The sequence below is a fragment of the Lipophrys pholis genome (assembly GCF_963383615.2).
Source record: "Lipophrys pholis genome assembly, chromosome: 1".
NCBI classification, from domain to species: Eukaryota; Metazoa; Chordata; class Actinopteri; order Blenniiformes; family Blenniidae; genus Lipophrys; species Lipophrys pholis.
The window spans coordinates 51,232,872-51,256,978 of NC_137635.1; the positions used below are offsets into that span (position 1 = coordinate 51,232,872).

At 42.4% G+C, this 24,107-nt stretch overlaps 2 protein-coding genes across 2 annotated transcripts; one reads left to right on the top strand and one right to left on the bottom strand.

The window, feature by feature from the left end:
- Positions 1 to 217: 217 nt before the first annotated feature.
- Positions 218 to 3,794, top strand: igfbp1b (insulin-like growth factor binding protein 1b; the record flags this gene model as incomplete). The annotated part of the gene is made up of 4 exons (XM_080461619.1): positions 218 to 551; positions 1,588 to 1,730; positions 3,453 to 3,581; positions 3,669 to 3,794. The coding sequence occupies 4 exons, from the start codon at positions 218 to 220 to the stop codon at positions 3,792 to 3,794; spliced, it is 732 nt and encodes a 243-aa protein (XP_080317745.1).
- A 1,485-nt stretch (positions 3,795 to 5,279) lies between these two features.
- On the bottom strand, positions 5,280 to 12,600 carry LOC308118050 (insulin-like growth factor-binding protein 3). Its single transcript, XM_080477265.1, has 4 exons — positions 12,198 to 12,600; positions 9,038 to 9,288; positions 7,417 to 7,536; positions 5,280 to 5,824 (listed from the first exon to the last, which is right to left on the bottom strand). Exons 1-4 carry the CDS (start codon positions 12,568 to 12,570, stop codon positions 5,699 to 5,701), a joined length of 870 nt encoding a protein of 289 aa, XP_080333391.1. The 5' UTR covers positions 12,571 to 12,600; the 3' UTR covers positions 5,280 to 5,698.
- Positions 12,601 to 24,107: the final 11,507 nt, after the last annotated feature.

Here is a 24,107-nt window from a genome sequence, read left to right on the forward strand (position 1 = left end):
AGCGTCAATATTGACGGACAGACCTAGTGAACCTGGATCCTACGCACGTCAAACGGGGTCGCGTCCAAAATATTTAATAGGCTCTCCGCGCTCCGGGAGTCAATCATTAACGTCGCCGGGAGGCCGCGGTCAGGTACAAATAGCGCCACTTCGGAGAAATCCCTTGAAAAGGAGAGAACTGCCGGTACTGACTAGATCTGCAGAGATTTTCCCGGAGATGCTCAGATTGCGTGAGAAGCTGAGTTTTGCGGTGCTCGCGGCCGCGCTGGTGTCGGTGCGCTCGTCCCCGGTGGTCGGACCGGAGCCCATCCGCTGCGCGCCCTGCACGCAGCCCAGCGACTGTCCCGCGGTGCCCGCGGGCTGCGGGCAGGTGCTGCGGGAGCCCGGCTGCGGCTGCTGCATGGCCTGCGCCCTGGAGAAGGGGGCCTCCTGCGGGGTGCACACGGCACACTGCGGGGAGGGCCTCCGCTGCAGCCCCCGGCCCGGGGAAGCCCGGCCGCTGCACGCGCTGACCCGGGGTCAGGGGGTCTGCAGCGAGGACCAGGACCAAGGTACAGCCTCCCTCTTTAAATCTTATTTCAATCATGTAATACTGTGTAAATGATAGGAATAATAATCCAAGTACTTCTTGCGTACAAGTAAGAAAGTTCTGAGAAGTAAACAACAGAGATTCTTCAATTAAGTTTAAGTACAGATGTTTGTTTGTTTGTTTGTTTGTTTGTGTGTGTGTGAAAGTCCTTGGTAAACTTTGTAACCTCCCTTTAAGCACTTGTTAGAACCTGGATTTTCTTGCTTTTACTAAAGTTTTTTTTCTATTTTAACTTAACTACTTACATTCTATAATTAGGTATAAGAAAAAGAGAAAAAAAACAATATGTATATATATATATATATATATATATATATATATATAATTCTTATTATTACTTTTTTTTAAACTTTTTTTTTGAGTGAAAGTCCTTAAAGTATTTCTTAAGCATCTGCTTGAACCTGGATTTTCTTACTTTTACGCATTTTTTTTTTTTTTTACTTTCTACTTTACATTCTTTAATTTTGTATACTTTAGTTACAACTAAACAACTTAAGTTAACGGGGTGGGGGCGGGTGAATGTCCATAAGTCCAGGTTCTTAAGTACGTAAATACTTATATTCATTAATTAGGCATAAGTACAGATATTTGTATGAAAATACTGGTGGAAGTACTTGTTCAACTTTCTGACTTAAGTAAAAATTTAAAAAACACTTACATTCTCACCTTAAGTCGTAGGCTACAGATACAAGTTTTATAAAGAAAAATTTGTTAAAGAAAGCGCTGGTGTTGAAAAGTGCTTGAGCACTAAAGTGAATTATTTTTTCAAACTGAGTAGTACACATCTTAATTAGTCCTCAGCAGTAATTTAAAAGTCATTTCTTATTTTAATTGAGTTTGCTCTTTTAACAAAGTTTACATGGATCAAGGTACCGTCAGCCATCAGAGAGGTTTACACATGGATCCACCAGATTTATAATGTTGATTATGGAGGATTCATTTCTGCCACTGAATGAAAAAAAAGGATTTAATTGAGATTTCCGCCCTTGTTGCTCCAGAAGAAGCTGATGGAGTCTCTGATCAAGGCTCCCTGCACTTCCTGTTGGGTCTGAACCTTCCTCTTGACCAGCAAGACACTGCCGAGGGCCAAGAGAGCATCAAGGCCAAGGTCAACACCATCCGCAGCAAACTGGTGCAGCAGGTGAGAACACGTCCGCCTGAGTTCTAGAACTCTGTGGTACTATGACACACTAAGACTCTGACGTATTCAAGAACACCGACACACTCCAGAACTCTGACATACTTTACAACTATAGTACATTGTAGAACCGTCCCACAGTCTCCAACTCTGACCTGCTCTAGAACATTGAACGCTGTAGAACTCATATTACACAATTATGACACATTTTCTGAACTCTGATACACTCTGGAAGACTCACACATTCTAGATTTCTGACGCACTGTGGTATGAGGACACACTAAAACTCTGACACTCTAGAACTTTCACGCACTCTAGGACCCTGATGCACTCTAGAATTCTGATCAATTCTAGAACTCTGACACACACATACTGTGGCACATGTTGCCCTGATACACTCTAGACGTTTTACACACTCCAGAATTGTAACATACTCCAGAAGCTTCTCGAACAAAGGCACACTCTAGAACTGTGACACACTCTAGAATTATAACATAGTCCAGAAATTTCTAGAACCCCAACACACTCTAGAACTCTGACACACTCTATAACATACTCCAGAAGCTTCTAGAACTCTGGCACGCTCTAGAATTGTAAAATACTCCAGAAGTTCATAGAACTCTGACACACTCTAGAAGTACAACATACTCCAGAAGTTTGTAGAACTCTGGCACGCTCTAGAATTGTAAAATACTCCAGAAGTTCATAGAACTCTGACACACTCTAGAATTACAACATACTCCAGAAGTTTGTAGAACTCTGGCACGCTCAAGAAATGTAAAATACTCCAGAAGTTCATAGAACTCTGACACACTCTAGAATTACAACATACTCCAGAAGTTTGTAGAACTCTGGCATGCTCAAGAAATGTAAAATACTCCAGAAGTTCATAGAACTCTGACACACTCTAGAATTACAACATACTCCAGAAGTTTGTAGAATGCCGACACGCTCTAGAATTATAACATAGTCCAGAAATTTCTAGAACCCCAACACACTCTAGAACTCTGACACACTCTATAACATACTCCAGAAGCTTCTAGAACTCTGGCACGCTCTAGAATTGTAAAATACTCCAGAAGTTCATAGAACTCTGACACACTCTAGAAGTACAACATACTCCAGAAGTTTGTAGAACTCTGGCACGCTCTAGAAATGTAAAATACTCCAGAAGTTCATAGAACTCTGACACGCTCTAGAATTACAACATACTCCAGAAGTTTGTGGAATACTGACACGCTCTAGAACTCTGACACACTCTTGAACTATAACATACTCCAGAAACTTCTAGAACTCAGACCCACTCTCAAATACTGACAGGCTAAAAGTCTGACAGACTCTAGAATTTTAACATATTCTAGAACTCAGACAGACTCTCGAATACCCCAAAAGCCTGTCAGAGATACATCTTTCTCTGTATTTTCTGTCAAATTACTCGCCGCTCACTGTGAGTTTGGAAGAAACAAGAAGAGATGTGGGAACTAAATAGCTACTTGCCTTATAAAGGGTGAAGGAGATTTGTTTATTTTTTTGACAGACATGTCCCAACTGTCTCCTTGTCTCCTCTGAAAGATAATGAAATGGAGGTAATTTGTCACTGTGTCCACAAGGTGGAGTTCTTGTGCGCGAGGCATTGTGGCTTTTTCAGGAGAGATAAGATGAACCGAAGCGGTCCGACAGTGGCATTGTGGTGAACTTGTTCTCACTGCGTTGGTCTCTGCTCAGGGTCCCTGTCACACCGAGCTGCACACGGCACTGGACATGATCGCCAGCTCCCAGCAGAAGCTCGGAGACAAGTTCACGACCTTCTACCTCCCCAACTGCGACAAGCACGGCTTCTACAAGGCCAAGCAGGTAGGAATCCGTCGCATGGAAACGCCCATCCACAACATCCTGAACGGGATCCACGCTTAAATTACGGGGTGATTTTGTTTGCTTCAGTGTGAGTCATCTCTGGCGGGACCGCCCGCTCGCTGCTGGTGCGTCTCCTCCTGGAACGGGAAGAAGCTCCCGGGGTCCAGCGACCTGGTCGGTGACTCAGAGTGTCACCAGGAAGTCACTCACTAGAAGACGGACTACCTCGCAAACACACTTCACACACGTGGCCATTTCCTTTTTTTTTTTTTTTTGTGACTCAACATGAATGTAAACCTACTCTCAGAGTCACAGGATGTTATTCCACAGAGGGAACTTTCCTCCCTTTTTATTTACATGATGTATGTATCATGGTTTATTTATTCACGTCTTGTATATTCTCACTGTGATTAACCATTTGTCATTTTTAGATGTTTTATATGTTTGCCAGTTGTAAATAGGGCGACTCTGTTTGTGTTTCTGACTAAATAACTCCATTGCTCCAAAAAAAAAAAAAAAACAAACAAACAAAAAAAAAACACCAGTCCGAAACTCTGCCAAGCCCCATTTCGGAGTCTTCAGAATCTTTTTTTTCTTCTTCTTCTTCTTCTTCTTCTCCTTTTTTTCTTTCTAAGATTCATTCAAAAGTGGAGCTTACACTTGGCACGAAACAACACAGCCGCTCATTCATCCAACCTGAATGTATCTCCACTGGCGTTTCCTCAATGGGTATTTTGAGGGGGGAAATGCTTCCGAGTGCCGCAAGTATGTGCGCGGCGGCCGAGCACAAACATATCAGGGCTCATCCGAGTGGCTGTGAGGTTAGGGGACGGGTTATTCAGCATTTTGTCTACCTCTGCTAGTCTCTGCAGGCCCACATGGTGAGCGGAGGACTTCTGAGAGCTCCTCTCAGATACACTTCTCTCTCACTTATTAAAGGGACTTCGATTAGCGTTTGTGTTTGAGCGCTTCTAGTATTTATTAAAAAAAAATTTTCCACTCATGTCTCGATGTTTTTGTTTGCCGTGGAGGCCATGCAGTGAAAACCAGGAATGCTGCTATTCCTATTTTTATTTGAGATGTGTGTATATATGCATATATATATATATGTGTGAATGTGTATCTTCAATAAAACGTTAATTAATCAACCAAACATCTATCTTGGATTTATAACGTGCTGCAGGTCCTTTCAGTAGACAGGAGCGACGAACTCATTAAGGATGTCTTATAATAGATGGAGAAAGAAAAAGAAAAATAAAGACTCCCAGATTATTTTAAACTGCCTTTATTAATTAAAAATAGACCTCTGAGGGTTGCATTGTACATGCAAACAGCATTAAACCCAGACAAGTGCTGCAAAAAATATCACTGGCTACACAGAGAGGAGAGATACCTCAAATGTTCAGCTTATGCAAGGTGACAACAAAACAGTAAGAACCACAGTGTGAATAGAAATGTCCCATCGTGTGCACTGTGAGTCGCAACCGCCGCCTCCAGCCCGTCGGGGAGCGGGAGAGCGGCCGGGGAATTCATATAAAAAAAAAATAATAATAATAATAATAATAAAAAAAAGGCACTTGCATGCTTACGTGACCACACACAATGGAACATACGAGCAACGGAGCATATAGGTGGTGATTTACAAGCATGTAACACATATGCCGTTTTTTTTTTTCTTTGTTTGTTTTTTTTTTTTTTAAATTGTGCGTAAATGAAGAGCGTCGTGGTCACTGCGTTTTACAGTCAAGGGGGGGAAAGAAAAAGAAAGGCCTCTGGTTCGTCTTCCCGGGAGCTGTGCGCAATGAGTCAGAGACAACCCCCCCCCCCCCCCCCCCGCCCCGCCCCCCCCAAAAAAACAGCTTCATCCCAGGAACAAAAAGTACAAAATGTGCACAATTTCTACTTGAAAATTAAAAAAAAAAATCTCTTCTGTTCCCCTTTTTGCTCCGCCTATGAAAAAAAAAAAAAAAAGGTCCCACAGGCAACAGATAGAAAGAGCAAAACATCCATATATCGGTCGAGTCATCTCTTGACCTCTCTTCCAATATCCTCAGTGTCTCCATTTGTTTACAATTCTCCACGTTGGCTCCCTCCCGCCCTCGCCGCCCGCTCTCCTCCTATTGGCCGTCGGAGTTGTAGTACTGGGCGTCGCCTCGCTCCTTCCCATCGAAGCCTGGCAGAGGCTCTCCGTATTTGTCCACACACCAACAGAAGCCTCGCTTTCTGCCTTTGGACGGACGGCACTGAAATTGAAGGGAGGGAGAGAGAGAGAGAGAGAGAGAGAGAGAGAGAGCGAGAGAGGGAGGCGCAGACCCCAAGTTGAATACGCTGCATTATGGGTAACGAGCCACTTTAGTCAATGAAGTAGAACAGCAGAGTTAAGAGGCATTAATGGGCAGATTGTGCTGAGTCGACGCAGCCTTGGCTATTCAGCCTGCTGTGGTATTTTGAGCTGCTTTTATGGTCTACCTCCTGTTACACACACACACACACACACACACACACACACACACACACACACACACACACACACACACACACACACACACACACACACACACACACACACACACACACACACACACACACAGGGAGCTTTAAGGTAAACAGAAACCTGGTAAAATATTTGCTTAAGTCCCGTTTGTGAACAACTGTGAAGCGGGATCTATTTTCAGAAGCCGGTGGCCAGTACGAATCATCTGTTGCTGATTATACCCCACAGCTCCAAATTATGGGTACTACAAATGACTTACAGAGTCTGTGGAGCTACCCAAGGGCTGTTATTTTACTGCCAATTTTACTAAAGGTCAACCTCCACTCCAGTAAAACATGCAGCCATTGGTTTTCAAAAGGGCTGAAGCCACTGTGCTGCAGCTCCACGGAGGGAGCTGGAGATGATCAGGAGGGGACACGTCCTCCTTTTTGCTCAATATTTACAAGAAACTTAGTGAATCGGTCATAAAAACACACGCATTTTTTTATTCATTTATTTATTTAATTTTTTCATATGAGCTGCGGTAAGATAAGAACTCCGTTGAAGTAACCCAAATCATCCAACATTTGCTTAATGCACCAACCCATTCCGGGCATTTACTGTTAATCGCTGCAGTTTGGTTTTAAAATATTGCGAGAGTGCACGTTGAGCATGTGTCTGCCTCTCCTTGAGCGCCTGAGGGCTCAGCGTGGTACGCCGGGCGCACTCTGCATAAACAAAGACAATGAGCCTGGCGTTGCGAGGTTGGTTATGAGATGATTGCAGGTCAAGGAGAAAAACTTCCATTAAGCAGGAGGCGCTGCTATGTAATAATGCCTCGCTGATGCAGTGGCGCGGGAGCCTTAAGTGCCTCCATATGAATGCGTCAGGACCGCTCATTTATTACAACCCGATCGTGGGTGAAGAGGAACCACGTGAGCGCGGGGATGGCTGCAGCTCTATTTCTGTGTCTTGCCTACTCAAAAAAAAAGTCCAGCAATTATGGGGCGAGCGCATGGGGTGCCGGCGGCCACCTTGACGTCTGTCTCCCTGGGAGGGTTCCCGTTAAAGCGGCCCTCGTCCCGGCCGTCGGCCCCACTGGGGTTTGGCCCCTTGCGGCTTCCTGTTTCAAGCAGCCAGCGGCTCGGGTCTACCTCACTGGTGTGGCGGTGCAGTGATGAGGCTCTAATAACTACCGATGAATGCAGGAGGACAGCAAGAAATCTGTAATTGGGCTGCAGGAGAGCCAAAGAGCCGCCGTGGCGCAGCGTTTAATCTTTATTAACGTAAAGCAAAAGGCTAACTTTGTGTTCCTATTCCGATAAATGCTCCAGCAGGAGGTGATTATCTGCAGCCTTCTACCTGTTTTTTCTTATAGAAGCCCTTCTTGTCACAGTTGGGGATGCGGAAACCTCTGGGGTTGAGGATGTTGGTGATCTTGAGGCTGCTGAGGATGCTCTCCATCTCCCTCCGGCAGGGACCCTGCAAAACATCCAACACAACGAGACGTTACACGAGGAATAGTGCCAAAACTCGATCAATTCCGTCATTGTGCATCTCTGGACAACGAGGTGGAGAAAGACAAATGCAAGAAAAAGATTTTAATTCATTGTTAAGACGGTGATCGAACTGAACAGCTTCAAACTTTGCCTGGATGTCACACGTCACACTGATGAATTTTGCATGAATGTGCGAGAACCTCATTTAGTCATCACACGTGATAAAAGCGCAGCGTCTGCTGGACGTTTTCACGGCATTAAATGAGTCCTTCACACCCACATGTCCAAATGACCACTTTTTGTGAATGAAATCTGGACTCATTTATTCTTTTATACTCAAAACTAACTGGAACCAGAACAGCTTCACTGGAGGCATCCACACAAGTTTTGATAAACTAGAAAATTACAACCTGCTTTTTTTTTTTCTTTCTTTCCCCAGGAAGTGACGTTATTCTGAAGGAGGAATTCCAAATAGTGGAGTTGAGGGAAAAGCAGCACAGAAGCAAGATGCTGCACAAATTGAACTATAATTTGGAATGCTAACAGCTAGTTTTACGCTCTGCCGGTAGTTTAGGATACACCTTGTTTGGGTTACCAGACCAACATAAGGCAAAAAGAAAGAGAGAGACTTTGGACCGTGGGAGGAAACTGGAGGAACATGCAAACGCCGCACAGAGACGCCCCCAAGCTTGGACCAAATGTCTTGCTGTGAGGCGATAGTGCCAACCACTTCATCTACCGCACCGTGTTCCTACAGAGAAACCTGCTTTGCAGGCATCCTAGGTTCTCTAGGAAATAATATTAAGTTACATGGCTGCATTAAAAAAAAAAAACTGTTTTATTCAGTGGTACGAACTTAATGTTTTCATGAGGACATAATTTGCCTAAGCCGCTTCGCCGCTCAGCTCGGCCTCAACAATGGTGCTGGCGATATGAAAAGAGGCGAGAAATTAATTCGGCCGCACTTGAAAGTTTGTGAAAGCTGCTTAAAACTGTGACATATTCCACAAAGGGTGTGTGTGTGTGTGTGTGGGGGGGGGGGGGGGGGGGGGGGGGGGGGTTCTAAAGGAACCAAAAAGGTTCGTCTTCAAGTCCAAGTTCTCCACTCACTAATCACAGCAGCCAGTCGAAGCCCATTACTAGAGCGTGCTCACTTCTCTGGCCAAGGAGACGATGAAAATAGCAGCAGGGCTTCCCAACAGGCGCTCACGCGGGCCAATCCATCACTCTCTGGCTCCCGGTGCGCCCGGCACGCGGACGCCTTGTGGCTAAACAACCGCCTGACCCGGGTCAGCCACAGGGCCACGGTACCCACTCGTCTGCCATGCCATTCTCCCGCTCGCGATCCCTGCCAACCGTCAGCGCCGCGACCCAAAGCATTTCATCACCCGCAGGCGGAGGAAAACACCAAAACACAGAGGAAGAGGAGAAAAACATTCCTGCCGTCCTCCCAGGACGGAAAAATATCGGTTTTCGGTACTTACATACTCGGGCTCCTGCTTGGTCTCCAGAGAGAAGTTTTGCTGGTCCGTGATGAGCGGTCCCGGGAGATCCTCCATCTTAAAGGTCTGGGTCCTCTTCTGATGGTCCCGGCGGAGGATGTCGGACTTGACGGAGGGGAAGAAGGGGAGAGGCGGGAGTCTGAGGGGTCCAGCGGGTCTGTGGGTGCTGGACGGGGTCTGAAGGCCGGAGCCGGTGGAATTTCGCTCCTCCTCCAGAGTCTCGGCGTTCTCCACTAAAGGCAGAAAACAGAACAGATTGGTGGAAGATTCATTCATCCAGGTCACGGTCTACTCTGAGGGGCCTTTCACAATTGAATAGTTCAGGACGTGGTTTACATTGGGGGGGGTTCCCATGTTCATTTGGTTCGTTTGGCGTGCAAGCAGCACTTTTGGGACCGGATCAAACCGCCTGGAAAATGTCAAGCAATTACAACAGCTGCCCGTTTGGGGGCACTGTTGCCTGAAACAAGCGCTGATGAGAGAGGAAGTAAAGAAAAAAACACGACTCATTGATTGGTCCGGACCAAAATCGAAAGTACCGCCGCTTTAGCCCGTGTTGGCTAGGCTAATAATCTCGTGGCTAATGGGTTGCAACAAACAACGGCAACATATCCTCTTCACACCAGATATCAATAGGAGTCTTCCTCTACTTCTTCCTCACTACTCCACGTCTGCTCACGAGATATTTTCCAACTTTTTCTTTCTGTGTCTGCTTCTTCTGATTGGACCCAGAATGCATTGCGCTCTACGCCACGTCCTCTCACCCCGCCCGCTGAAAAGACCGCTTGCATGAGAACCGGGATCGACCTTTTCAAAGGGACCAGAAATCGCTTGTTAGATGCGGTTCAGAGTTCAGGGGAGCGTTCGAAGCGGCCTTTCCTAGAAACTCCCTGAAGAGAACCTTGATCCAGATCAAACAGGGAAATGTGAACGCCGCCCTTTAGTCCCTGTCCACTATAGCCAAAGCGATCTTTTCTCTCCCTCTTGTTCTTAAAAAAGTTCCTCGTTCACACAGGAAACCTCTGCTTCCACGCAACACCATTACAACTACTCAAAATTATGTAGTACATATGCCATGCCTATAGGAGGCGCTGTTACGCTGCCACAGAAATACACAAAAAATGGTGAAGAAAACATGGACCATGCAACAATGGAGAAATCGACCAGTCTAACATATCGTCTTATTAAACTACACAGCTTCAGTAACTTCTGCAGCTCGACCTGGAGCACGTAGTCCGCCATTGTTGTTGTTAAGTGACGTCGCGGGGTCAAGATGTGAGGCGATGACATCATCATTTTCAGCAAATGCGCGTTTCGCCCGCCCACACGTCAAAGCCGAAGTGCCGTTTTACTAAAACGCCATGCCGTGTGGATGACGCGGTTACAGGAAATGCTGTTGCCAAGACGACAGCGACTTAAAACCGTTGTGAAGGCAAGGGTCAACAAGATCAGTTGACTGATAGAGAACAATTGGTTCTGGTTTTTCAGAAGTACTCTCTAAACATCTGAGTTCTTTGAGAAAATACCATTAATGAGAGTATACACCCTACGAATACAAAAGTAATGAAGTAGCTGGAGTAAATTGTACATAAATATTGTTAAAATTACACGTTTGGGACAAAACACTCATAAAAGTGGACATTACTGCCAAGAATTCAAAAAAGATACTAATAAAAGTATAAAGCAGTTAAAGTACAGTATTTGTAATTCGTTACTTCCAAACCCTATGATTTCAAAAGTAGTGAGGTAGATTACATGGTGTGAGTCACACTTAAATATGAGTCAAGTAAGTGTTTTAAAAACTAACTCATAAAAGTACCTGTTAGTTACAGTGATAGGAGTATTTGTAATTAGTTACTTCCAAGCTGTAAGTATTCACAAAGTAATGATGTAGATTACATGATGTAAATTGTACTAAAGTATGAGTAAAGCGCAATAATTTAAGAAAAATGCTCATCAAAGTACATGTTAGTTACAGTTGTGGGAGTATTTGTAATTAGTTACTTCCGTATTGTATGATTACATTATGTAAACTGTAATTAGCTATGTAAAGTTCCTTATATTAAAAAACACCCATAAAAGTACAAGTTAGTTGATGATTTGTGAGTAATTACTTACATCCAACTTTTCATTGAAAAAGTAATGAAGTAGATTACATAATCTAACATGTACTAGAGGATGAGTAAAGTTCCCCATGTGAACAAGCTCATAAAAGTACACATTATCTTGAGTAATGCAAGTATTTGTAATTAGTTACTATGATTTTAAAAGTATTGAAGTAGATTACATTGTGTAAATTGTACTTAAGTATGAGGAAAGTTAAATCTTTCCAAGAAAATACTCAAAGTACCAAGTTACAGTCCTGTATTAGTTACTTCGCATACTTATGATTTCAAAATTAGTGAATTGGATTACATGATGTATAATGTGACTAAGCATGAGTAAAGATACATATCAAAAAAAACAAATAAACATAAAAGTACTTGATACTTCCAGTAGTGCAAGTAATTGTAATCCGTTACTTCCAAACTTGAAATAGATTACAAGGTGTTAATTGGACTGAAGTATTGAAAAATTACCTATTTGAAAAAAAATAAATACTCAAAGTAGTTATAATACTGTAGATATTTGTAGTTAGTTACTTTATGCTATTATGATTTCAAAAGTAATGAAGTATATTGCATTATCTAAATTGTACTAAGTGAACTTATATTTAGGAAAAACACTCATAAAAGTGCATATTTGTAAATTGTTACTTCTACACTTTGACTTTAAAAGTAGTGAAGTAGATTACATGGTATAAATTGTACTAAAGTATGAGTAAAGTTCTTATTTGAAAAAAGTAAACAGTACTTCCAAATTTTATTATTTGTAAAGTACTGAAATAGATTACATAGTGTAAATTGTACTAAAGTATTGAAGTTTACATATTTGGGAAAAAATACTCAAAGTAGTCACAGTACTGTATTTGTGATATTACTTTATGGAAATAATTTAACTATATTACAATATTGTAATAAAGTATGAGTAAAGTTCCTCATTTGAAAAAAAACAATCACATAAGTGCACGTTACTTCCAGTAATATGAGTATTTGTACTCCGTTACAGTGACTGTGAGCTCTCCGGTGCTCTCCCCGGTTACCTGGCAGTTCATTGGCGGGCGCCGCGGCTCTCCCGGGCGGCCTCCTGCCGGCCGCCGGCCCGCAGACCCCGCGGCCCTCCAGCAGCGCCTGCAGCGGCTTCTCCTCCCCGGGCCGATGCTGGCAGATCAGCCCGGCCCCGCACCTCCCGGTGTACACGCCGCACGGCTGCCCGGGGCGGAGCGCGCATGTCAGGCAGCAGCCGCAGCCCGGCTCCCGCACCTTCTCCGCGCAGTCCTGCGGGAGCGGCTTGCACAGGAGCCGGGCCCCCGCGTCGCACGGCTCGCAGCGGATCACCGGCCCGGCCGCACCTGACCTCCGGCCGCACGACGCCAGCACGAAAGTCACGCAGAGTGCGCGGAAGCACGAGTCCATGTTGTCATGTGAGGAGCAGGTAAGAGCGGAGGCAGCGCGCGGAGGGACGCGGCATCCCCATATATAGACCCCGGGGAGTGAAGGCACACCCCCGGGGAGCGCGCCGTGTGTGCGCCGCATGGCCTCCAGCACGCCGCTGCAGACCTCCGCAAACTGCAGACACACTTTTTTATCGCAGCTGGCACATCAGCAGAGTCCCTATCAATAAAAGCTATTATTAAAAAGTCAGAGAAGCACATATATTTAATAAAATCATCATTTTTAAAAAGTCAAAACATCAGGTTGAAGTTAAAGCGTCTGCAATGCACATAACCGTCCACAGGGGACGCCAAAGATCAGATGAGTCTGGAATCAAGACATGATCAAAACTTCACAATTTATCACTAACTCCTGAACTTGATCAGCTTTTCTTGGTTTTGTTGTGTTTTTATGCAAATTTTTATGCACATTAAACAATTTTTTTTTGTGTGTAGGTAAAATGTCACAGTAGTGTGTTTGTGTGTAAGCGCTCTGGTCATGTTATTGTGCTTGAGCCTATATTTAAAAGTCATATAATGTGACTTATATATGTTCAATGTGGGAGTTTATAGCTACAATTGATCCCAGTGACATTAGATTTTCAGAAGTATTTTAAGTATATGATTTTACAGTGTCCTTGAGTGCCAAGAAAGGCGCCTTGAAATCAAATGTATTATTATTATGAAGTATATGCATGCAAACTACAAGAAAATACATTACTGATCATAAAGTGTTTCATTTATGAGGTACGGTTTATGCGTATCATACATTACAACCCCCCAAAAAGTGTTTTTATTGTGACTAATCATTCTTATTCTTCTTTTAAAACACACAAACCTTTGTAAACTAATGTATTCCTTCATATGTGTTATATGTATTACCTTCACAACCTGTTCTTGTGTGCTCAAAAAGCAAGAAGTACCTTCTGAATATTCAGTAACTGTAACCACATTACCCATTTAATGATAATAATCAGTTACCAACACATTACTGGTAAAAAAAAAAAAAAAAAGAAAGAAAACAAAAGCGGTGGCATCACAGTAATCCATTAGCATTAGCCTGGTACATTTTTCATGTTATTTTCAGGACGACTGACAGTCACATGAGACAGGGCTTTGGTGAAATAGTAACCTTTAGCTCCAGCAACTGCTAACGCTAACATAACAAGTGTAACTTCAGTAGCTGAAACTGAGGTGGTTATTTCTTGTTGGTATTGAATTACTAAGCTTGGGTCCCAAACTCATTCACAGACATTGAGAAATGTCAGATTACTGTGGTTACTATTTCACCAAACCCCTGTTTAATGTGACTTTCATCGGTGCTGCAATAGACCACAGTCATCTATTGCTTTAATGCCTTGACTTTTGGTCACTGATTAGTATAACTCGGTCAAAGTGACTAAAGTCTCAGCTTGTTACTTTTAATGGTTCCTGAAAACAGTTTCAGAGCTGCTGTCTTCCCCATCTTCATTTTTTTAAACTTCTTAAAGTAAATTGAGGAAAATTCCTCAGTAATTATTTATTTTTTTCTCTCCAGACGAGCGATCGCACTCGCACAGAATATGTTTCTGTGTGTTTTTTCACCTTCCTGGGATGTGAATGTGAAATGTGTAGCTGGCGCGGAGCCGCCCACTAACAGGCCGCTCTGCAGCGGAGCGCCCGCTCTCAGGAATGCCAAACATTTGTTTCATATGCTGGGGGAAAATAAATGGAGGCTCCCTCAGCCACCTGCGCATACTCAGCATAGCAGAGGGCAGAGAGAGAGTCGCGTACCGGAGGAATGTCGTCCCGCCGAGCCGCCACTCAATAAAGCCGGAGTGTGAAGAATGTGGACGGGATATTACTGGCCCACTGCGGCCGCCCGGCCCGCCCTAATCCCACCGTTTTTCCACCCCGTTAGGACGATTCGGACACATTCGATACGGCTCTCACAGTGAGCCAAAGATCTGGCTCTGCAATGCAGCTCAGTGCAAGGCAGAGGAAGTAATCCATTATAAATATCACTGGGGCTCAGTGGTGGTTTAAGTTTCTTTTTTCTTTTTTTGGGAAATAATATATATCACAAATACTCACATTACACGTTAATAATACTTTTACCAGGTAAAAATACTTTTAAGATCATAAATAACGACGGAGTATGCTTAAATATAAATATTTCAACTCTTGCAGTACCGCTCTGTACCACCAGATGGTGCAGTGCATTACTTACACAAGACGACTCACTAAAATTTTACATCCTGCACCTTCAAAAATCAATACAATTACTTTTATACATTTTTGAGATTCAGATTAATAAAAACTGCTAACACAGCTAAAAACAGAGAAAGGCCAAATAGTTAAAAATGAATAAAATTGCTTGGGGAAAAAAAGTCAAAGAATAAGCTACTACAGCTGATAAACTATCTAATTTGGCTGAAAAGTATTTTGAAGAAAGCTTAAATGATTAGATAAAGTAAAATAGAAAATTATCAAAATAGCTAAAAGAGTATATTCAGTTAAGATACAGTCATGTATATAAAACAAACCTACATATGAATCTGTATGAGCTGTGTTATCTTCATTTTAATGCTTAAACATATTTAAACATATATTTAAATCTAATGTGCATGTATGTATCCTATTACTTTTGTGAAGAAATCAATCTGTTGACACACCTGAAGTTGCCTAATTGTTCTTGTTGAAACAATAATCAAGGTACCAAAACCCGATCAAGTTATCAAAAACTCTGTTGACAGACTCTGGCCAGGTTTACACGTACCCCCGTATTTACAAAAACTGTGATATTTCTCTGCGTTTGAGCCTTGCATTTTCACACAAACACAGCTATGACACACCACAAACGATTTCTGAAAACTCCGGCCACAGTGGAGATTTAGTAAAACTCTGTGTCTCCATCTAAAGAGGGGTAGATGAAGATTTACATCACAATATGTGACGGAAGTGTTATCTTTGTCATCTTTGTGTGACCTGTATTTACAGTTTGACTGCTGTGATGATAACGGCTCCCATGAAATCATCGCTTTTTTTTTTTTTTTTACATTTTCTGATATATTCTAAAGCCACATTTAGGAGGTGCTCTACCGCACCCGGAAAAAGGCAGAATTGACTCGCGCCATTCGTGACGTTGTGCATTCTTCAGGAACCTGATTGGTTATCATGCTTCATGCTTCTGGTTACACTGCCCCCTAGAGGTTTGGCATGCCCATAGTAGCTCTGAACCAGGCGCAAATGCCAGTCATGACTTTTTTTTCTTTTTTTTTGTAAACGATCAGGTGTAAATGAATTTTTTTTTTTGGTAAACATAGAGGGGGGGAAATATACATTTTTGTAAAAACCCAGGTACATGTAAAATGTGGCCTGAAGCTACAAAGAGATGTGACCTGCTGGTTTAATCTCGGCGTCTCCTGGGCAGCTCATTGCCAATCAACAGATTGGGAGCACCCGGTGCTTCAGCAGATTATAAAAAGCTGGAGGAACTTTCCTGCCCGAGTTCACTTCACGCCGCTGCCCTGCCAGGGTCGCGGCTGCTTGTGTTTGAAAAGGAGGGAGCGGAGTCAGAGTCAGAGAGTCGGTGTGGGCAGTTAGTGGGAAAAGTCAGAACCCAAGCAAATGTATAGCTGACCCTCACTGTTTGGGAGTCTTCGTTATTTCTGAAAAGCAAGGACAATGCTAGTTAGGGTGAGACTCCGAGTTAAGAGTTCATCAATGTTAAATCCTCTCAAGGCCTGTAAATACAACATGCATGCTGTTTATTACAAAGATATCCTGCCGGCCAACAGCAGTCCGTGACCAATTTTGAATTATCCGATATTATTTAGTCCGTAGTGTGCTTTATGGGGATAGTTCATCGTCGAGGGGGCATTCACTACTTATGAGGGAAAAACCTCGTGTTTCTCTCTGTGTGGGGAACAGAAACTGGGAGCAAACTACTCTTGTGGGGTCTGACCTAAATTGTAGGACCCCCACACACAAGATATGCAGGTTAAGATGTGGTTTTATGGCCCAGGTCATACTTGGGATCAGTTTATTCCATTCACAAAGGAATCGCAGGAAAACTCATCAAAATGACATTAAGAACAATCATAAGAAAAAGAAAAAAAGAAAAAGCGGCACAAACAAATACACGGACCAACAAGACACAGGGACAGACTGAGGGCGTAAATGCCCACACTGATGAGACACAGCAGACAACAATCAAGGGTAATCAGGGGAGGAGAGGGAGCGCAGAGGAGGACATGAGGGCGGAGCAAAAATACACAAATCACGAAACGTGACGAAATATAAACCATGAAAGCCAAAACTGGAAACAGGCTAGGAGAGCATCAAGGATGGTTTGATTGTTTACTTCATGGATAATCCCGGGAGATGAAACATCTTCAATCACACTTACAGTATAAGACATACAGGGCGTGATTTCCTAAGACGCTGCAAAAAGTGTGCCAACGTCTCCATTTGAATTTCTCTGAAAGATATTGCATACAAACAGGAGTAAATGAGGGATTTGCATGCATTATATAGACGTATTTTGATTTGATTCCTAATATCTCATTGGTCAGAGACAGTGGACAGGGGTTAAGGTACACTCCACCATCATCTGCATACGAGGATCCATTTCTTACATACAGCTTAAATGTTCAGGTCTGATCTAGTCTGTGACACTCAATGTACCTTATTTTGATAACACCACTTTATATTATATTGTGGTAGGACTTAAATGAGTTAGATGTAGAAAGTGTTTCCAGAAATCCATTAAATAGTTTGTATCTTTCAAAGAAGCAACTTTTTTTTTGACATATCTGTTAATCTTTTCTGTGATTGGATGGTCGCGCTGAAGAAATGCCGGGGATCACCTGAATAAATCATATATTGATGTAAAGCTCTATTTCTCTGTTTTCTGCTAGTTTTTGATTATAATAGATATTGTAAATGTTCTGAGTTATGGGAAGTCCACATGCCGAGATCCATCAGTCATAATAGGACAGGAGTAAAGGATAGAGGAGGTCTGTGTGGTTTCCTTGTATTTATTTCTTTATGGGGCAAAAAAAAAAAAAGCAAGGGCACTGTAAATTTGAGGGTCAGGGTGATTTGGGGGGACCCAAAATAACCACACCAATTTTCATGAATGTGAGGACTGAGGTGTGGTTTTTAGTACAAACGTTGCAATTGAGTTACGGGACGGGGGAATGCATTTTGTCAATGGAAAGACCCTACAAAGAAGGTCTCATGCATCCGTCCTTCAGTGTTGGATTGGGGAAAAAAAAGAGGCATCACACGACCAGTCTGGTACCTTGACTCCATTTCTTGCCCACTCAGGAGTCTCATGACTACCCCCCCCCCCCCACCCCCACCCCCCACCCTCGTCTGAGGTCTTTTGGAGGAAAATGTCATCACACATGAATCGGATGAGAAAGTCTCTGTTGTGATTAGCACAGTAATCTTTTTCCTTTGATCCAACAATTAACAGATTATTAGAGGTGGTAAGAAAAAAAACTTTAATCTGACTTAAGTTTGAATTTTTTATTTATTTATTTTTTTGGTGGGGGGTGTGGAGACGTCGTGGCCCCTCGTTTCTGGAGGCTTGGCCCCCCGAGGCAGTCCAAAGCTGTAATTAGGCCTGAGCAGAATGGAGGATGGAGGCAGAGCCTGACGGATTGCAAGGCGCTCGGAAGTGGGCTGAGAGTGGCGCCGCTGCCGCTCACTTTGGGCCCCGAATACCCTACACCCCCCCGCCCGCTAGGCCACCACCCTCACGGTAGCCCCTCCTATGTCTCTGCTTCTACCAGACATACATTTGAACACGCGTATAAAACATTGATTTTCCCCCCTCTCCCTCCAGTCACTTTCAGTTTTATAACTACAATTAACTGGGTTATATGGAAAGCATGAGTTCAATGTAAACATAGAGGGTCATTAAACTCTTTTAAATGACTAAAACTGCTTCGTTTTTTTGTCCTTTTGATAGGGTTTGTCATGCTAAATGATTAAAATACAAACGGGGGAACGACAGCACATGTAATTTTCTGGCCTTCTGTCATGCTTCTTTTTTTTATTTATTTTTTTTATACCCCCCTTACTGACACCGACGCACCATTACTCACTCATAAACAAAGACAAATTACAGCCAGCGAAGGAGGGAATATCTTTTGCAGATGCAGGATATACAATGCTCCATTTACTTTATAAGTGATGGTGGTCTGTGGTTTGCGTGCTGAAGCGGGGAGAAAATACTGAAAGTTATCAAGGCTGCAAGCGGAGCTGTCAGCAGAAAAACTTATAGCTGTGTCTGACCACATGTGATTTAATGAGACGCAGCAGGAGGGCAGGGGCTTCGAATGACTGCAGCACACTGTCCTGGGTCAAACCCCCCAAGACCCCCCAGCCCCCCCCCCCCCCCCCCCCCCCCCCCCCAAAAAAAACAAGAAATACAATTTGTTTTTATAAAATTCTTAATTTTTTATTCTATCAAATAAGAATTTAAATATGTTTAAACTAAATTATGAAAATTATTTTTTAAGCGTTCAGATGAAAAACCTTGACGTCGTTAGATGTTGTGCGAGAAAATGTTTTAGCATCTCGTACAATACAAAAGTAAAACTCACTGCTTCTAACGGGACATTTTGTGCAACTCTTTGAATTTGTGTGTGTTTTTTGGGGGGGGGGGTTTCCTGCAGGAATAAGAGAAACAACGAGAATGTTCTCGAATCTTAGTTTATTTGAGCAGATGTAAGCGATAATGAGTGATTGAGCATTTCAAGCAAGAAACAAGGGATTATTTTCTACTTTAACAAAATCCACAAAGCAGACACTTTTATCTATCCTCTCCTGGAGTTTGCATCTTGTTCCTGAGCATGCATGTTGGACTAATGAGGAACTGACGGGTGCAATTGTGTGTGGCGGCCTCGAGTGTCGCCATCAAAAAAAGCTTTGAGCTGTGCTCCCCCTCAGATTACGTAATCCCACACAAACCTGACTGTGCTGAGCAAGAGTCTTCTATAATTCTTTTGGACAATGGGAGATTTCTCAAGACCTTTATTATATATCCTGTGTTTTATGTGCGTATATAACACATTTAGTGTTGCTGATTTGACATTTTTTCCTCAGTCGGTACCTCCACTTCACTGTAGGGGGCGACATTGAGAGAACACATGTTGTTCTCATTTAGAAGTAAAAGCAAATATGCAGGGCAGGTTTTGTTTTTGTGTTTGAGTACGGTAAAACAATACATTTATTCCAAAAACTAAACAATGTAAGAACCATAAACCTCACTGGAATGTGTTGACACACCTAATATCAGCAGGGATCAACCCGAGCTCCGGACTCAAACCTGGATAAAGTCTTCTTTACCACCTGGAGGAAAAAAACATGCATGACAAATATGTTAACCCGACTCAAATAAATGTGTCTGGAATTGAACCATGGCTATTCTTGTCCTGTTTGCGAGTACTAACCACTTCACCAACAAACACCTATTTGAATAAACGGATGAATCAAAGTAACTCGACCCCACATTCAATTGTTTCACGTCGATTTGCGGGTGACGTTGGCTTGCTTGAGGTTTCTTTTCACCTCCATAGTTCAAAATCCTCTTTGGAAAAAGTTCAGAACTTTGGTTTGAAGCATTCAAATTATGAGCGCTGACATGTGAACTGAAGTCGGAAGCAGAAAAAAAAGTGGACAATGTATTTTGAGAAAATCGTTTGTTTTGGGAAATGTTGGATCTTATCTGTATGAATATTGAGGTGAACCTGCCTAAGCAGCCGACCGTTGGAAAACTTCCCACAGGTTAATGTTCCCCAACACAAAGCAGGAGAAAGAACTGTCATACTCTAGATCTGGCTTTGGATCTAATTTATTTCAGGCAGATTTGTTTCTACTCCATCCAGTCTTTGACATGTTTGTGGACTACCCAGGGACGACGGCCACTAGAATCTGGACCAGTTTATAAATTCTGGTCTCGAGGAGTCCGTGCATTATTACACCGGTGGTCATAATGTTATGGCTGATTGCTGCACAGCCGCCATCTTTGACTCTTTATTGCTGAAATAATGATGTAAACAGAGTTATATCACAAAAGGGCGGGGGCGTCATCGGGCACCCTCTCCGCTGGGTCCACCCTCCAGTTAATTGGGTCGGGGTCCAGTGTGCAGTCAGGACACCAATACACCAGAAACTCTTGTTCCTCTCTGTGTACGTCGCAGTAATTTGCTGCTTTGGCTCGAAGTTGTCAAGCGACATGAGAAAAACAAATTAACAGACTTTCTGCATCACTAAGAAACTAATGATCGGGGGGTGGGGGGGCGGGGGGGGATGGCTGGTGTGGGCATCTCCTCGACCTGGCCTGAACCACCGTGCAGCCCGATATGAAAGCCCAGCGTTTTGTCTGCGGAGGGAATTTTTAGATTCTGCCGTGTGCAGAAAGCCAAGCAGGGGCCTCAAATTGTGCAGCCATCCCAGAATGCACTTTCTATTTTTTGCGCTCCCCAACCTTTGTTCTGCCTCAAGAGGGAAGAGATGAACCCTGCCCCTCTAATTAAGTGGCCATAAAAACGCGGCGGAGCCTCGGTGCTCAAGGATCGGGAGAATGGGCTCTGGGCCTGATAAACATGCCCTTTCACCCCTGGATTATTCACTAAATGAGACTTAAACAGGAGGGATGTATGGAGTTTATTGGAAAGCCGGTAGTGAGTGTGACAGGTTTAATCAGTGTCTTCCAGGGGTCAGTGCTCGGGACACAAACGTCATCGTTGTAGAAGGTTGTAAACAAACTGTAACTCTGCGTGTGAGCGCAATTTATGTCCGTTTTAATCAATCTGTCATTCACCAGGATCTTTCCGCTTTTATGATTCATTCTTATTTGTCTGTATAGATGTTTGGGTTTTAGTAGTGTTTACATAGGAATCTTTCTATCACTTTTATTCCTTAATGGAACCTGCATATATCATATATATGATATATGTATTTGATAAATTTTTTTTGTATTTTGTCTTCCTGTAACCTGTACACACACATGTTGCATGCTCATGCATTCATATTCATTTTGATTTTCCAGTGTCCTTTTTGATTACTTTTATTCCTCTTTACCTTTGTGTATCATGGTGGATATATACATTGTGTCATTGCAGGTCGATTTTTGAGTATTTAATCGAATTTTTATTTTTTATTTTTTTTTGGTTAATATTCAGTATCGATATGAATGAGAGTTGATGACAATTTAACTTTGAACTCAATAATTGGCTAAACTGTGAAAATATTGAGGTGAACAGTAAAACTGAAGAATGGACCTCGATGCAGAATTGAGTGAGACCTGTGTGCCTGTGTTGCACTATTATCAGCCTTGTGAAATATTGTCTCCCCAGACAGGTTAATTTGTTGACCCACAATGTTTCTCGCCTTTCTGGATTTCCCCACGCTTCTTTCATTAAATAACTGAGGGAGGACGGGCTCTGGGCTCTGGGCTCTGGGCTCTGGGATCCAGGCTCCGGGCTCCGGGCCAACACCTGGGCCCTCACTTCCTTCTTGCCCTTTTTTAATGTGAGTTTGGTGTGTTTAATGTTTACATGTTGGAATATATGTTGCTGCTGTTTGAATACATTTGTTAGATAAATATTTGTCTTTTATCTGAGTTATTTTAATCTTTTTAAGACATTTGTTTTGATAAATTTGTCTGTCAATCGATAACATGATAATGATGTTTTAGAGGCGATGATGCACAGCCAATCCGTTTACAATGGGAGTGTTACAGAGCGCCCTCCCTGTGAACATCAACCACTTTCAATATCAATCAACATTTAAAAACTGACTTTGAATCATATCACTAAAACTCAAAGTTCAAGAGCTCGGTGTGGCTCGCTCCCTCTGCTGGCTGAAAACTGAACTGGATCTTTGTCTTTTCTCACACTTTAATGCCGTCTCACCCTTTTCAATACTTACTGAATATAATCTGTGTTAGTGCTGCAGAATTTGTTCTTTCAACTAACAAACAATTAAATTACATAATGTGTTAATTGCACAATAAAATTTTCTCTCCTGTTTAAAATCCAGTCATTTTGAACTTGCAGAGCATGTAAATGCTATTCATCATATTTTACAATATGTATACTGTAGATGCTGGCATTACAATAAAAATGAATAAAATAGCCCAACAATAAAATTATGTAGTAAAAACCCTTATATGTCACATTTATAAGCTAAAAATCCACATTCCCAGTAAAAAAAAAAAAAGCTTTTACCAGTAATTGTGGGTTTTTTGGGGGGTGGGGTACAAAGAAGCCCTAAAGGTTTACAGTCGTCTTCCCATGCAATGAAAGTAACAAGCCAAGAGTTTCTGAGTTACTAATTTCATAATCAGTCATATTCCTCACAACAGAATTACTATCACAACAACACGCTACCACCTTTTCTGGATTATAAGTCATATTTCTGGCAAGTCATAAGAAGTATACCAAGAAGCTACTTGTAGATCAAAATATACCATCTGGGACCACTAGATGTCACTGTATCGCAACAGAGTGTTGCTACTATATTGCCGAAAAACCTCAATCATTACCGCATTATACTGACAGAGTAACATGTCAACTAAATAAAAGATACCTGGAAAAATTGGAACAAACAAGTGTGTGAATTGAAACTAGTTTTATATCTAAAAAGTAGAAATTGAGCCTAACTTTTTTAAGGCTGTTGCGTCGTCTTAGGGGATTAAGTGAAAAACGTGTAATGAGATCTGACACTTTGAAAATGTGTATGTGTTATGTGAATACATTTATGATAAATGACCTTCAAGTGAACTGTGAAGAAAAAAAACCCACCAAGCACAACCTACCGTATTTTCTGGAATAAAAGTCACACTTAAGTTGTTTGGCCGTTCATGCTTCTTATTAAGAAGTGATTTAAATATCAATATTTATGGGACATACCATCAGTGACCACTAGTTGTCACTGTATGACAGCAGAAAGTTGCAACAGCAGCACATAATAACTTCCATTATTACTGTATTGAACTGAAACATTTTTCCCAAAGGAAAAAATGTCCACATACGATTTTAAAGTAAAAGCAGGAAAAAAAAAAAAAGACATTTAGATCTGGACATGGACAAATCAAATATATATTTAACCTCTTCATGACAGATTTCTTGTGTGACTTGTAGTCCAAAAAATACGGCACTTCTTCATCTTGTCCGCTGGTCACTGCGGAATCTACCTCGCAGAGAAGCGACCCGTCGAAGGTTCCATGTGGTTTATTTACAGAGCACATCAAACAGTCCGTACACAAATAAAGGCTTCACATGTAGCGCGTCGTACAAACCGGAATGAGGATGTGAGAGATAAACATGAGGTACAGGTCATATCAAAAAGTGAGAATAAAAAAAAAAAAAAACAGCTTTACGATGGTCGTAGGTCCCTCCATAGATATAATTCAGACATACAAATAAAAGCGCTCAAATAAATGATTTCCTTTTGTCATCATCTCATATACAACAAACCAAGTAAAGGTCAAGTGTATGTCATTGACAGATGACTAGT